General features: G+C 37.1%; 1 protein-coding gene across 4 annotated transcripts in view; it reads left to right on the forward strand.

Annotated features, from left to right (window-relative positions):
- The first annotated feature begins 625 nt into the window (after positions 1-625).
- The window catches only part of SENP6 (SUMO specific peptidase 6), a 66,368-nt gene continuing 52,377 nt past the window's right edge, over positions 626-14,616 (forward strand). For 3 of the 4 annotated variants that reach the window (XR_004255178.1, XM_032215286.1, XM_032215287.1), the window contains exons 1-2: positions 626-1,473; positions 12,474-12,567. Coding sequence is in view for 3 of the 4 variants with exons in the window: in XM_032215286.1 (XP_032071177.1) it covers positions 1,401-1,473; positions 12,474-12,567 (167 nt within the window). In the remaining variant the exon portion in view is untranslated. The remainder of the gene's footprint in view (positions 1,474-12,473; positions 12,568-14,616) is intronic. The other variant, XM_032215288.1, reaches the window with a different exon arrangement.

The following is a 14,616-nucleotide window of genomic DNA, read 5'->3' on the forward strand; positions in this document are numbered from 1 at the left end:
CCAATGCATTAACAGGAGGGACTAAATGAGATATGACTTTTAAAGATATACGGTAATAGAAATACCAAATGTTTTCCAGAGTTAAAGTGTGGTTTGAATTTAATAAGTAAGGGATAGGAGGTGGTGGGATACTATGGGCCCACTGTGGTAGGTTAGATCCCCCAAAATGCCAAGTTGAAAGATACTGATGCTGCAGCAGCAATTACACTGAAATCACCCCAAAGTATACATACAATGTATGTACTTCAGGGCATGTATTGATCATCTTACCTTTGAAACTGTCAGCAATTTTCTTTATATTTTTATATATTTGTCAGAAAATTGTCCCCTTGGGGGACAAGGAAAAACGTTACACTATCCAGTATATTCAGGGTAAAAATAATGAGCTATTTTCTCAAGAGTTGGGTTTTTTTAAAAAAAAATAAAGTATCCCTGAGCCTAATGACTTGAGAAGGGATTTTTTTAAAACAACAACAACACATTCGTCCATGCACTCTTTAAACAATTTCGAAGTTAACCACCCCAACTTTCCCTCACTCCCTTCCTTCGAGAGGCCTTTTCTCTAGAGCTGAGAGGGGGTAATAAGAAAGCAGCCGAAAGAACCGGGGACATTCGTGCAACTGCGGCCATTTTAAACATGGGTGCGAGGCGGGGTGGGGAAGGGGGAGGCAGAGGTGTTGGGTTCGTTGTCAAATTAGCTACACCTTCTTTTTCCGCGGGGCCGGCCTCTGGGAGCGAGCGAGCCCCCCGAAAGGCCGGCAGGCAGGCTGCGCTGGGTCGCGTACTGATCGGCGGGGCTTGATCTCGGGGGCCTCCATTGAGGGGAGCGCCGCAAGGAGGGGGAAAGCGTTGGCCGCCGCACAGCCCGCAGCCGGGAGGGTGGGGGGGGGAAAGGGTAGCGGTGGCGGCGGCGGCGGCGAGGAGCAGCCTGGCTCGGTTGGGTTCATTCGTCCTTACCGCCCCGCCTTTGGGTGGCAGGCAGCGCAGCGGCCAGAGCGAGCCCGCCGGCGGGACTGCAGCGGCCTCTTCTGCCTCTTCTCGTCTGCCGCGAGCGGCCGAGAAGCTGCCGCCGCCGAACACAATAAAAGGAGGCGGTGAAGAGAAGGCAGCCGGCAACGCTTCCCTTTCGCGCTTCGTAGGCCCGGCCGGGCTGAGGGGCCCTTGAAAAGGCACCCCCCCACACACCCTCTATCATACCCGGCTCCTCCAGCCAGTCGCTGGGAAGTCGGCTGGAGGAGGCAAGGCGGCGGCGGCGGGTGCAGGCCGAAGGGAGAGGCCTAGTGTGCCGTACCCTGCACCTCTGAGAAGGCGCCTGGGCCAGACCGAGGAGGAAAGGCGGCGAGGGGGGAAAAAGGCTGGTCGGCGCGATGGTGTGAAACGAGATCAGCGGCTGAGCGAAGATGGCCGGTGGTGGCGGCGTCGGCGGGGGTAGAAACGTAGGGAATATCCGGCAGCCGGGCTTTCTTCTCGAGGGTAAGTGGATTTCGGTGGGGGGTCATGGAAGCCGAAGCGCCTTTCCATGAAAAGAAGCCTTTTCCCTGGGGATTCAAGGCGTCCTACTTCCGAGTAAACCTATCTCGAAAGGAAGCTCGGGAAGGGAGCTGGACCCCCCTCTCCGCGTTTGGCTTCCACTAGTGGGGATTTTCTATCCTATAGGATCGGCAAGTCTTGTAGGAGCGAGGTAAAAAAAAGAGGAGCAGGAGCGGTTTAGTCTACTTTTCTTTCTTTCTTTCTTTCTTTCTTTCTTTCTTTCCTTTTTTTACAAAAATTCGAACAAAAGCAAGAGGGGAAAAAAACCTGCATACTGGGAGGGGAGCGGTGATGGCTGGCAAAGGTTAATATTTCGATAAGAGATGAAGCTAATTGAGTCAGACTTTTGTGTGGTCGCCTTCATTATGGCAGCTGCTGGCACCCCCCCTTTTTTACTTTAATGTTCCTTTTACCCCATAAAGAAGCTTTTCCTTTTCTGCATTAATTATTTTTAATGCTATCTTCAAGATATTGAGAGAGAGAGAGAAAAAAATCAGACGATAGAAAATGCTGATGTGAGAATTATTATATACCTGGTTTGTATGGTGTCCCCCCTTCCCACCGCCCAATTTATGTGCTTCTTTCCCCCTAATCTTGCTGGACATCAATTGGTAAGAAAAGTTTACAATGCCATCATAGCTATCTTTACTACTAAGTAAAGCCTTTTTCTAGGAAGGTGGGCATGCCTTTGCTACCTTAATTGAGCATCCATATTAGAAGATATACTAACTCCAGGCCAACTCAAAAGTCACAAAATGGGCGGGTTTTCATCTTTTCTATATATTCTGGTCACAAAAAATATATGAAAAGTACCTTCCAAAGTTAAGTATAAAATGCCAGAATAAAATTCCTCTTGGCAATTATATTTTCTTTGATGACTTAAATAGCTTGCTTTTCTCTCCAAAAATAATTTAATGGAGGTTTTTTTTTTAATAAAAGATTCCAAGGTTAAATTTTTTTTTAGCTGTGTTTAATTTCGAAAGTAGGATATGTTCATATGTTGAATGTGCTGTCTAACATTGATAATTTGATTTTTGGTTCTTGTATCCATGAAATGAGATGATAAGGTTTCATACCAGCTCTTCAAATTATGTGAGGAAGAATGATGTGAAAGCAGGTTCAAATGTTACTTCTTTGTAACATTTGGAAATATACTGGATTTATTATCACAGCAAAGGTTAAAGATTACCTTTTCCTTATTATGACTATATGTTGAATAGCATATATGTGTATATTCAGCAGTAGTGCTTACAGGAGTCATCAGGGCATTTCCTACCTGCTTTGTATACCTAAAAAGGAAAATATGAATCATTCCTAAAATTTAGTGGTATAGGGGTTGTAGCAGTGCGGTGACAGAAAATGACACTGCGCTATCAAAGCATGCTGAAACAAAAGGAATACATTGGCAGTTGTTTCATTTGGAAAGTTGTATATATGAAACAGCTTTTTGTGGTTGGGCAGTTTTTGCCACATCATAGTAATACCTCTTCACAAACGTTTGTGAAGTAAAAATGGCTATAATGTCATATAAAGTTGTTTCATAAATAGTGGTTTCTCAGACATAGAAGCTTTTATGCAGTTTAGGCTCAAATTGCTATTAATAAGCGTACTTTAGTGTGCTATCTTAGTACAGCCACAGGGGTGTAGTCCACATTAACTAGCATTCCATTTAACATGTCAGTAGATAGATTTGTAATCGATCTTGAACCATTTATTTCATTTTATTAATATTTATTAGTATTAATAATGATTAACTATTATCATTGTTTTGGAACTTCTCACAAGTAGAAATGTGCTTGTATATAAATGTGTAGGAACATGAATTATTACTTGGATTGCAGGATTATGAACCTGTTGCATTTACTTAAGTTTGTTATTTAAATCATATATGGGGTAAAATTCTCTGCAGTAGTTTGGAAAACAAGGCTATTTTGACCTTGAAGGGCAATATTTCCTAAATATTAACATCTGATTTGCATATAATAGTTTCATTCACATGTATTGATCTCAAAACAATTATGGCTAGTGTTCCTCCTATTTTTGTTGCACAATTTAATCCAGGTACTCTAAGCTTCATTTTCTATAAAGATTTTAGAAATCATTTGGTTCTCATTTTAATATTATCTTTCTAATCTGTTTGCAGTCTATAACTGTCCTCAGGAGCAAGCTAATTTAAGACTGAACTGGGCCAACAGAAAATAAGGAACAAGGAAGAAGCATTGAATTATTGGAATATACTGGGAGGGCAAGATGAACAGGATAGGGGTGTCTTCATTGATGACAGAGAATAACCATGGTACTAAATAAAACAACTGCAGTGACATTTGTAATTTTGAATAGGGATTATAGATTGCTATGGTGACAGTCACAGAAAGGCTACCATAAAAAAAGGAGGAAACACAAAATGGCTGTTGTAGGTGAATGGCTAGTTTGTAGTAGAACAGCAAGATCAACATAAGGCAAATAGAAAGTGGCTCTTTTAATGGACAATCATGGTTCTTTTTAGGGGTCACCTTCAAATATAATCAAATTAATACATGATGTATATGACTTTGTGCAGTGTCTATACTGATTTTTAAAACATTTTAATGAAAGTTAAATATCCTTCTGTATTGGTATGATAAAGATAGTTAACATATCAAAGCAGAATTTGCATCATATCAATATCAAATAGAAAAATGAAGCTTGGACCATTCCTTGCTGCTATAATTTGAGTATTGTATTCTCTTCTATCAAATAGAAAATGAAGCTTGGACCATTCCTTGCTGCTATAATTTGAGTATTGTATTCTCTTCTACAGGTTACTTATGTTCATTGCACCACAAGCAGGATCTTGTTTTATTAATCTTATTAATGATACATTGATCTCATGTTGCTATAGCTCTAGAAGATGACTTGAGTAAATTCTTTTTAAAGAAGAAAATTGAATAGTTTCATTCATTATGGCATACCAATAGTTATCAGATAGTTTATGTTTTCCAGCTATAAATACCTTTTTAAACTGATTGTTGTATATAATTGCAATCAGTTTATGGTAGTCTCTTTACCCTTATAATGTTTTCCATATATGTTGTAGACACATTTATTTATTTACTGGTATGTATTTATGTTTATACATCATCCCAGTCAAGTAATAGTTAAATATTTATCAGCATGATCAATGGCTGCAAGATGGGAGAGATAGTATTAATTCACAATACAAAATTGAGGAAAAGCAACTTAATGACACTTGGGAATTGTATCAATAAATTCTGATTGTGACTATGATACATTATGTATCATGTTCATGTTTACTAGTCAACATGTATTGCATGAAGCTAGACACTACAGTTTGAAAGATAGTAGACGGGGTAGTGTTATATATAAACCTGAACAATTCTAGCATTATTCAGCAAACTCTGGCATCCTTCCCATTTTTAAAATAAAGGTAAATTGAAACTTCAAGATTTGTCAAAATGTGTCAAGTCATGAAGATCAGGTAACTGACTAATCACTTAGAAATTAGAAAGTTGGAATATTATTTAGATTCAACAAAGCTCTTTTTTAATTTCTAAATAATACAAATATCTAATAGGAACATTTTTTTCTAAAACCATGAACAGAATATGATAAATAATACATAATTAAAATAATACATAATAATACATAAAGGAGAAGGAAGAAATGAAAGCAATATAGTTAATATTGTATTGTTTTTTAAGCATAAAACTAAGATGTGTTTTATTTTACTAAATCTACTTGAATGATACTAAGGAATTTGAAGTTGCATTTGTATATTTAGTTTTTCTGATAAACATTCCTTTATTGGGAAGAAAAAATTATTTGTGGACAACGTTGAAGGAAGTTAAAGTTGACTAATCATTTTAATGCTGGGTGACCTTGTTCCTGATTAGTGGTATCATTGGCAGACATAACAACTTACTGTAATCTTCCTTTAAGATTGTGGTGGAAGAGTTGGTTTTTGATACTCCCTCATCGTCAGAATTAAAAACAAGTTCATGGATAGGAGTGGAGCAATAGAATGAAGAGTCTTTTCATCATCTATCTGATTGTTTTGCTCACTTCATGAAACAAGAAGATAAATTATATTTAGAAAAGCAAGGCTCCAGAAATCTCAATGAAGTAGCTGTGGATAATATGCATGGTTATGTGGAATCCCAACAATTGGTAGTGGTAGGTTGAGTGGATTTTATAACTGAAAGAAAGTTAAGATTTATTTTTTGCATTTTTTTCTTCCTTTGTCTCTATACCTCATAGTTTCTCCCTTCCCAAACTATTTTTTGGAGAACTGCCCTTTCACTTTGAAAACTATGGCTTTAAAGCTGTTCCATACACTTCTGTTATGAAGCAGTGCTGATACATTTTGGACCAATTCCAAAGAGAACTTTTAATATTCTCATTCAGTAATTCATTTCAGATTGAATTTAGAATACTTATATTAGCGTTTATTTTCTAATAAGTTTTCAGTTTTATCACTCGCCACCAAACTAAAAGTCTGGATTAGTTAATATGAGAGTCCCAATTTGAAGAATGTTGTTAAAAATAAATAAAAAACAGCCCTCGGAATTGTGCCTGTAATCATAATAGAAAAGGGGCAATTTTGTTAAAATTGATAAGAGATTATTAAACACTTTAAATTTGAATTAGTGTGGAAGCAATTCACAAAATTAATTATGGCTTTAAATCAGAATTTAAAATGAAAAACTGTTTTTGGCCTTTCTATTTTTAAGATTGAACAGAATTGATAGTGAAAGTCAAAATTTACGTTCTATTAGGATCTAAATTTCAGAGAGCCAGTTTGATGTAGCAAGAGAAGGCATCAGACTAGAAATCAAGAGACTGAACTCTAATTCTGCCATAGGCACAAACCCAGTTGGGTGACCTTGGGCCAGTCACTCTTTCACCCCTAAGAAGGAGTCAATGGCAAACTATTTCTGAAATCTTGCCAAGAAAAACTGCAGGGACTTGTCCTTAAAAAACAAACACCCTGTGAGCATTTTTTTTCTGAAAAAAGGGGAAATCCCATTGTTAATAATGTACAGAGTTGTATGAAAAAATAGGTCCTCCTAGTCAAAATAAACCTAACATAATTTTTTAGAATTGTGAACAATGCTTATGTGAAGTTGTTTACAGATCCAAATTAAGAAGAGAAAGGGTAATATGGCAGATGGAGAAGTTTGAAGCCCCTTTCACTCATTTCTTTGTAACACTAATAACTGCTTCTATATATTTCTTGTAGCCAACTGAAAAATCTTTGTACAGTATTTTTATTTCCCCCACTCTTTGCAGAACTCATGTAATTCAAAAATACTCTTAGATCTATTTCTGTGCACTTCATGTTTGAGATTTATCCAAGATTTTGAATACCGTATTTATCGGCGTATACACGCAGTTTTAAAACTAAATTGCAAGCTTAAACCCTGCCTGCGTGTTATACGCCGATACTGCGTGTTATACGCCGGGTCCACTGTTCCCTCTAAGGTGCGCGGCCGCACGGCCGCGCACATGGCAAGAAACCCCCGCGCAGAGGTTTCTAACTCCCGCGCAGAGGTTTCTTTCAAAGCAAACGTGGGGAAGTCCTTTGCAGGCAGCTAGAACTGGCTGCCTGCAAAGGACCTCCCCAAACTTGTTTCAGCGGCAGCTCTCAGCCTGGCGGCAGCGTCACACAGACTGTGGAAGGAGGGGGAGGAGGAGGGAACCAAAGAGAGCTTTTACCGAGTCTGCGCCCCACAGCCAGGACCGTCCTGGCGCCTCCAGCCGCGTTTCTTCCTGCAAAGCCCTTCGGGCAACCCGAGAGTTCCGCTTGACGCCAGAAGGGCTTTGCAGGAAGAAACGCGGCGTTTCTTCCTGCAAAGCCCTTCTGGCGCCAAAAGGAACTCTCGGGTTGCCCGAAGGGCTTTGCGGGGAAGAAACGCGGCTTGAGGCGCAAGGACGGTCCTGGCTGTGGGGCGCAGACTCGGTAAAAGCCTCTCTTTGGTTCCCTCCTCCTCCCCCTCCTCCTCCTCCTCCTCTCCTTTCTGGAGCCCCTTCCTCAAAGATTTGGTACCAAAGCAATGGCGGTGAGGAAGTTGTGTTTTGGATTTTGCACTGTTGTCTTTTCAATGGTTCTCAGACTGGTTGAACCTTTAGCAGCTGGGGTGATATTCTTTACTGTTAAGGTTACAATTGGATGTGTTGGACAAATCTTAAAAGATGAAACTTTTATTAAAACGTTTGACTTAACTAAAAACGTCTTCCTTTTTTCTTCTTCTTAAATATGATTTATTTATTTATTTTTACTTCAGAAGTTTGATGACCGTTGTACAAACTAATCCAACCTAAATGTAGAGGAGGAGAAGAAGGGGGGGGATTTAAAAAGAGCAGAGGAAAAGAAAAGAAAGCATGAAGAAAACATAAAGAAAGGGATGGGAGGGAAGGAAGGAAGGCACTTTATGTTGAGGAGTTAATGTTACAATTCATGTTCTAATGTTATAAATTTTAATCCAACATTAAGTTCCGAGCTTCCAAGTCATTTATTTTTAATGAAAAAATTTTTACTCAAATTTTTGTGTTAAAATGGGGGATGCGTGTTATACGCCGGTGCGTGTTATACGCCGATAAATACGGTACTTAAATTAAGGTTTGTGAAGGACATTATAAAATCTTTGTCTTTATAAGTATTTAATAGTTGATTTTGAGATATGTTTCAGATCATTGTATTGCTGAAATTCACAGTCTCCTTTCAGGTTTAATTTCTGTACTGACAAGAGAAAAATGCAAAAGTAAGAAGAGAAGGATTCTTAGCTTCATACAAGAAACACTGGAGCCTTTTTAATCTTCCAAATAAGATGTTGTAAAGTAGTAACTGGAGGGGTGTCAAACTTCTGCACTTGCCATCTTGTATGATATATAACTAGATAATTGGCTATTTCTGTTTATCCTCTACTAAATTGTTTCATGTAATAAAGTATTCATATAGTAAAACCTGTGGTATTTTTCCATAGAAGACATCCTTATCCAACAAGTGCATAGGACAATAAGATTGTGAAATTGAGCACTGTAAACTAAATAAGAATTGGTTTTATTCTAATATTTATTCATAAGAACACAAACCAAAGTACTAAAAGCAAAGACAACTTGTAAAAAAAACAGATTTTAAAGTAAGAATATCAAAACAATAAGGTAAGGCTGAAAAAAATATCTTAGCCTTGCATTAATTCTTTCATTTTAAAGGATTAATAAATTGCATATGTGCATATTTTATGTAGACAGCCTTTATTTTTTTAAATATTTTTCAACAACCCTATGCCAATAGAAGAACATATATAGTTCATGGTTGAACTATGCAGTCTGGTGTTCTCTGAGCTTGGTTGTTTGCTTGGAGAAGTTTTATTGCCCAACTAGGTAATATACTAATGAGTGTGGGCCTTGCTCCCTGTTTACATTCAATAGTGGGCTACTTCTTGGTAGTTTTGACTGAGATATTTTTCTGCTTGATGGTTTGCCTGGTGTTAATACCTGCTAATTTGGGCACTGGCTACTAGAGGGGATATAGTCTGGTCTTTTTGTTTCTTTCTTAATTTCCTTTGTATTGTTCCTTTTGAATAGTGTGCAAATATTGTTTATTTCTACGTATCTATTGATGTCTGATTTGTCTGAATCAGCTTCCAGGAATCCCTTAGTGGTTTTGGATTTAGCTTGGTCCACAGATGCACTCAGTTTCCCAGTTGAAATTTGGTTGAGTCTGTGTTGTGAAATTAAGGGTCATGTCTTCTGATTGTTAATTCATACTCATCTATGTGCTCTGTTAGTTTTCTGCCTGCCTGCTTTATCTTCCTTATTTATTGATTGATTAGCCCTTGAGCCATATCAAAGTGCAGAATTCCAGAAACAAATAATTACTAAAATTTGATAAAAGCAATTTAAAATCAAATTGGAATAAAATACGATTTAAAATGAGATTGGAATAAAATACGATTTAAAATGAGATTGGAATAAAATGTGAGGGTGATCTCGCTGCGACATCTGTCACCCCATTGATTGCTAAGGTTGATTTTGCTGATCTGGCTAGCTAGGTGGATGTCCCCATCCTCCCTCACCGCTGCATCTGTGTCCCTCCTGAAGCTGCACAGTTGGTGGAAGAGGATGACCATCTCAGAGAGGAGGAGTGTACCAATCTTCGGTCAAGGGTATACAATAGCCTGTCTGTTCTATGTAGTGGTTATTGCTGTAGTGGTTATACTATATGTTGTTGAAAGTCCTAGTTTTTCTTCATGGACTACTTGTTGGTTTACTCAAGATGTTTTGAGGGTTTTAGCTAGGTGTTTTTTAAAAATAAAGTTACATGTGTATCCATTCTATTGGAAGAAGTTGTGTAGGTGATCTGTTTCCTTTTTCTGTTGTTCCAGGTTGCTGCACTGAGTGTGAATTTGTATGAATAACATTCTAATACAGCTCCTTTTATGGGAAGTTGGGTTGTTATTTTGGTACTGGAGCATTTGGTTAGTGTGGGATGTTTTTTTCTATAGCAATCCGGAACACTGAAGTTCACAGCTGCTAAAGGCACTTTACAGATACAGTGCTTTGACCCCCCAACTCTACTTGCCTTCCAAAAGCTTCTAAAAGAGGAGTTTTTCCAGGGGGTATATGTGGGTTGATGCCAGATGCTATTTGAAAGTATCGTCGTTATTTTTTCTATTAGCTTTTATAGTTTTAATTCTAATTGTCATTTAATTTTACTTCATTTATTACAATGCTATGTGCAGCAAATATTACTTTTGCATATTGTTTGTATACAGAATATAATGGAGGATGACAGTGAAATAGATGCTCCTTTGTACTATTCAAAATATATCTTTTTTAATGCATATATTTGTAAAAATGTATTATATCCCTGAGGACATCATTTTTCTATTGGTTGCTAAAATGGCATATAATAAGTTTTCTATTTTTCAAGCATTTTGTGCAATAGTATTACTCTATTAATATATTAGCTACCCAACTTAGCACTGCATAACTCTTGAGTTTACAATATTAAAAGGATAAAAATATACAAAACCTTTATACAATATGAAGAAAATACTATAAAGATGTAAAAACTCAATGCTGACTAAAAGATGGGAATGGAGTAGGATGAGTAGGGGAAAGGTTGAATCTGTTATTAATCTATATTTGTGATTTAAATTCAAGAGTACCGGTGGCATATGGCAGAATAGGGAGATAGGGGAACTTCCTCTTCTATTCAGCTATTGGCTACCCAACTGACCTATCCAATCCCCTTCTAGCATTTACAGTGGGTGGTGCTTGAATATGTCTCTCTTGAATTAAGGCAGCAGTGGCACCTCAGAGGAGGTAGTGAAAGAATGATACTAGGAATTGCAGAAGCAGGTTATTGTTGAAGCAATGTAGAGAAGAGGGATGAGGCACATCAGCACTGTCAAAAGTTGGATGGAGCTTTCCCCTCCTTTCCTGTAGGCTTCTGTGGCATTCCCAGGCAAAGAAGGAACAAACTAATAGTGCTTCCACCTTGTCTGTGCAATTGTGACCATACATTTTCTTTTTAATTGAGACCGCTTCAGTTGTATGTTGTCTACTAATCATTTCCTAAGGTAATGAGATGTTTTAATTATTTAATTATTTCAGGCTGCAATAGGAATGGAATTCAGAAAAGAACTAATTACTATTCAGATTTCATTTACACAATGAAAGTGGGGAATGTACTATAAGAGGAATTTTAAGCACCATACTCTAGTAGATGTGATTGATGTCTGTTCCCTGTTTCTATTTCTTCCTCGTTCCATTTGAAGTCAAAGTACAAATGTTGTTCATAACTAATGCAGTAAGGAACATTCACTTTTAAGGAGTCAGAAGCAACCCTTTGCCAGAATTAATGCATTTATGATAAGGGTATACATGAACAATATTTTGCCCAAATTTTAATAAATTTCTGAACTGCTGAATGGGAATATGGTACGCTCATTTTTGGAATGTTGTTGTTTGCTGGCTAACCTACTTTGAAATCATGATAGTACTCTTCAACTTTATAGGATAACACTGCATTTAAAATAAAAATGTGAACTAAACTACGACAGCTATATTAAAAAATTAATGAACTTGTGTATGAACAATTGCCTAGATTATCAGTTTCACCATGAGAACATAGTTTGAGTCTTCAGAACTTCATATGGATTTTACATGGTCCCCCAGAAATGCTCCAGATGATAATGCATATACATTTCCTTTAGTAGTAAACAACATCAAGCAGAACCCCCCCACACACAGAAAAAGAACGAGAAGCAAATAATATCCACTTTCCATCATGATATGTTCAATCAAAGCTTTCTTATAATGTTTTTTAATAAAATAGAAAAGTGTAGACTAACCTTAGTTGGATCCATACTATTTTTATTTTATACTCATGTTATTTTATGGAATGGTGCAAACTATAGAGAGACTGCCTTACAAGCCTGCATCCCACCCAGATGTGGTATTCAGCAGATACTGACCAGTTCTGGAGACCCAGTAGCAGACATTTTCAGTAGTTTGGAGAACCAGTAAATAACACATGACTGGCCCCTTCCCCATCTCTTCTCTGCCGAGTCCCAGCTGACTGGGAGGAAATGGGGATTTTGCAGTAACCTTTGTGGGGTGGGAATGGAGATTTTACAGTATCCTTCTCCTGCCACCCCCACCAAGCCACGCCACGCCCATCAAGCCACGCCCACAGAACCGGTAGTAAAAAATTTTGAATCCCACCACTGATCCCACCATTAGGAAATACAGTACATGCATTAAGTGCATCTGCATTTAAATTTAGTTTGGTTTTGTCTACTCCTTTCCCCTAGATTGAATAAACCTAAATTGTACTTTGGATTGTTCATTATTAAAATTGCTTTATTTTATATATAGATATATATTTATGAGTTTCTTGGAACCAGAACTGATCCTAATTTATTTCTTTTCAGCTTTGGATAAATCACAGTCCAAGCGGGATGGAGGTTTTAAAAATAACTGGAGCTTTGATCATTCAGAAGAAAGTGAAGGAGATACAGAGAAAGAGTAAGGATATTTTACTCTAGGCTGTTGGAAAATATAGTAATAGACGTCTTAAATGAATAATAATTCATTAGTAATAATAAGGTTTTCTGCTCCCCCATTCTGATTTTCTTATGCACAATTTAAACAAAGAGAAATTATATCATTTTTATATGCTATGCAGTACATTTTCAGTCTAATTTTCAAAATATGCTATTCTTTATTCAAAAAATAGCTAAAATTAACATTTTAACATTCCTAGAATTTATAATAGAGGTATGAATGAATTAAGGGCTGTACTTAATTTAGATTTTAAAAATGAGATTCTCATTTTAGAAATACTGCAGACATAATATTTCCAATTGTTCACTTTGTGTCTTATACATTTTACTTATGAATATTTGAAAACTATAAACCAGGTAGAAACATTATCAAAAGAATGCTATCTAAATCTATTGGAAAGGTAGTTTTTTTCCCTTTTTCCCTACACATGCAATATAAATTGAGAAATATTGCCATGGTTATAAAGTCTGAGATTCTTAACTAATAACATGTGATCAATTGAAGAGTCTTGAAACCATAAGTTCATTTTCTGTAATTAGATTTATATGGGACAGAATTGCATTTTATGTTTATGTTTTAAGTTATATTGATTCAGAATAAAGGAACAGATTAACATTCTTTTCCTAATAAATAGACTGATGTGATAACAATTAGTACTTTGAATGTTTAATAAAAATAGACTACCTTATGTCCTGATATATTTTAGTGAGGAGAATGAAATTATAAATGTGAAAATGTTTGAATATAAAAAATCAATGAATATTTTATATCTCTAGGAACTAAGTCTTCTGATCCATGATATTTTCCTCAATATAAAATATGTAAATGCATATTAATGTGTACAATGTATACAAATTAACATTTGTATGTTTATAAATAGTAAATATGTCATGTTTTCTAAGCAATGGAATATTTCAGTATTGAAACAGCAAGAGAGAAGAGGGAATGAAAGATGGATGGATGGATGGTTGTAAGGTGAATCTGGCTTCCCCGTTGACTTTGTCAGAAGTTCGCAAAAGATTATTCCATTACCCCAGGACAATACAACCATCATAATTATGAAACAGTTACCAATTATCTGAATTTTGATTATGCGACTATGGGGATGCTGCAGTGGTCATAAGTGTGAAAAAAGGCTCTGTCACTTTTTCAGTGTTGTTGTAATTTCAAATGGTCACTAAATGAATGGTTGTAAGTCGAGGACTACCTGTACCTTGTGATTATGAGAAAGACAAATGGACAGCAGCCACCTTAGGAAAGGCCAGGCCAGGTGCACCTTGTCACACCAGGAAGAAGAAAACAGTGGTAGTGGCTAAAAGAAAGAGATGAGTGGGAAATTGACATGGGGTGGGGGAGTGAATTGAATAGCACCTTGCTGTTGTAAATGCAGGCAGACTACCAAGCACCTGAATTTAATCATGTGAGTGCAGTTCTGTTGCTGTGGCCATAACTTTAAGCTCCAGCCACTTCAAATAGTCATTAAGCAAGGAGTACCTGTATAGTGTATGCGTGTTAGAACCCCGGCATTGGCAATACATTTAATATGACTTTTCAAAATGACTATTCTATTTACTTAAATGCAAATTATTAACTGAGGAACTATCTCACCCCAAAGGGTTTGGCCAGCCCCACATGTTCCAATAGAAGGAACATGCTGCGGATCTTTTCTGTCATGGAATTCTCTCTGGCGGAGTTCAGAGAAGAGCCTTTTCTGCCTTTTTCTTATCCTCTGGGACATTGTGCCTTGTGATCATAGAACCTTTTGCCATTAATTCCTGTACTGATTACTCTATAATTTTTCTTTAATATAATAAAATGCTGATGTCATACCCCTGGGTAAAAAAAGGTCAGGATCAATGCCAATCTGATCAACCTTTTGAATAACTTTTTTAAAAAAAAATGATTTGGGTTTCACAAAGCTCCTTTGTTTTTAAAAACATGTATTTGCAACTAAATTCAGCAATATTCACCTAAACATTTGTTTTCAAAGGACAGTGAAAATGAAGTGTC

This window comes from Thamnophis elegans, chromosome 4 (genome assembly GCF_009769535.1).
Source record: "Thamnophis elegans isolate rThaEle1 chromosome 4, rThaEle1.pri, whole genome shotgun sequence".
NCBI lineage: Eukaryota > Metazoa > Chordata > Lepidosauria > Squamata > Colubridae > Thamnophis > Thamnophis elegans.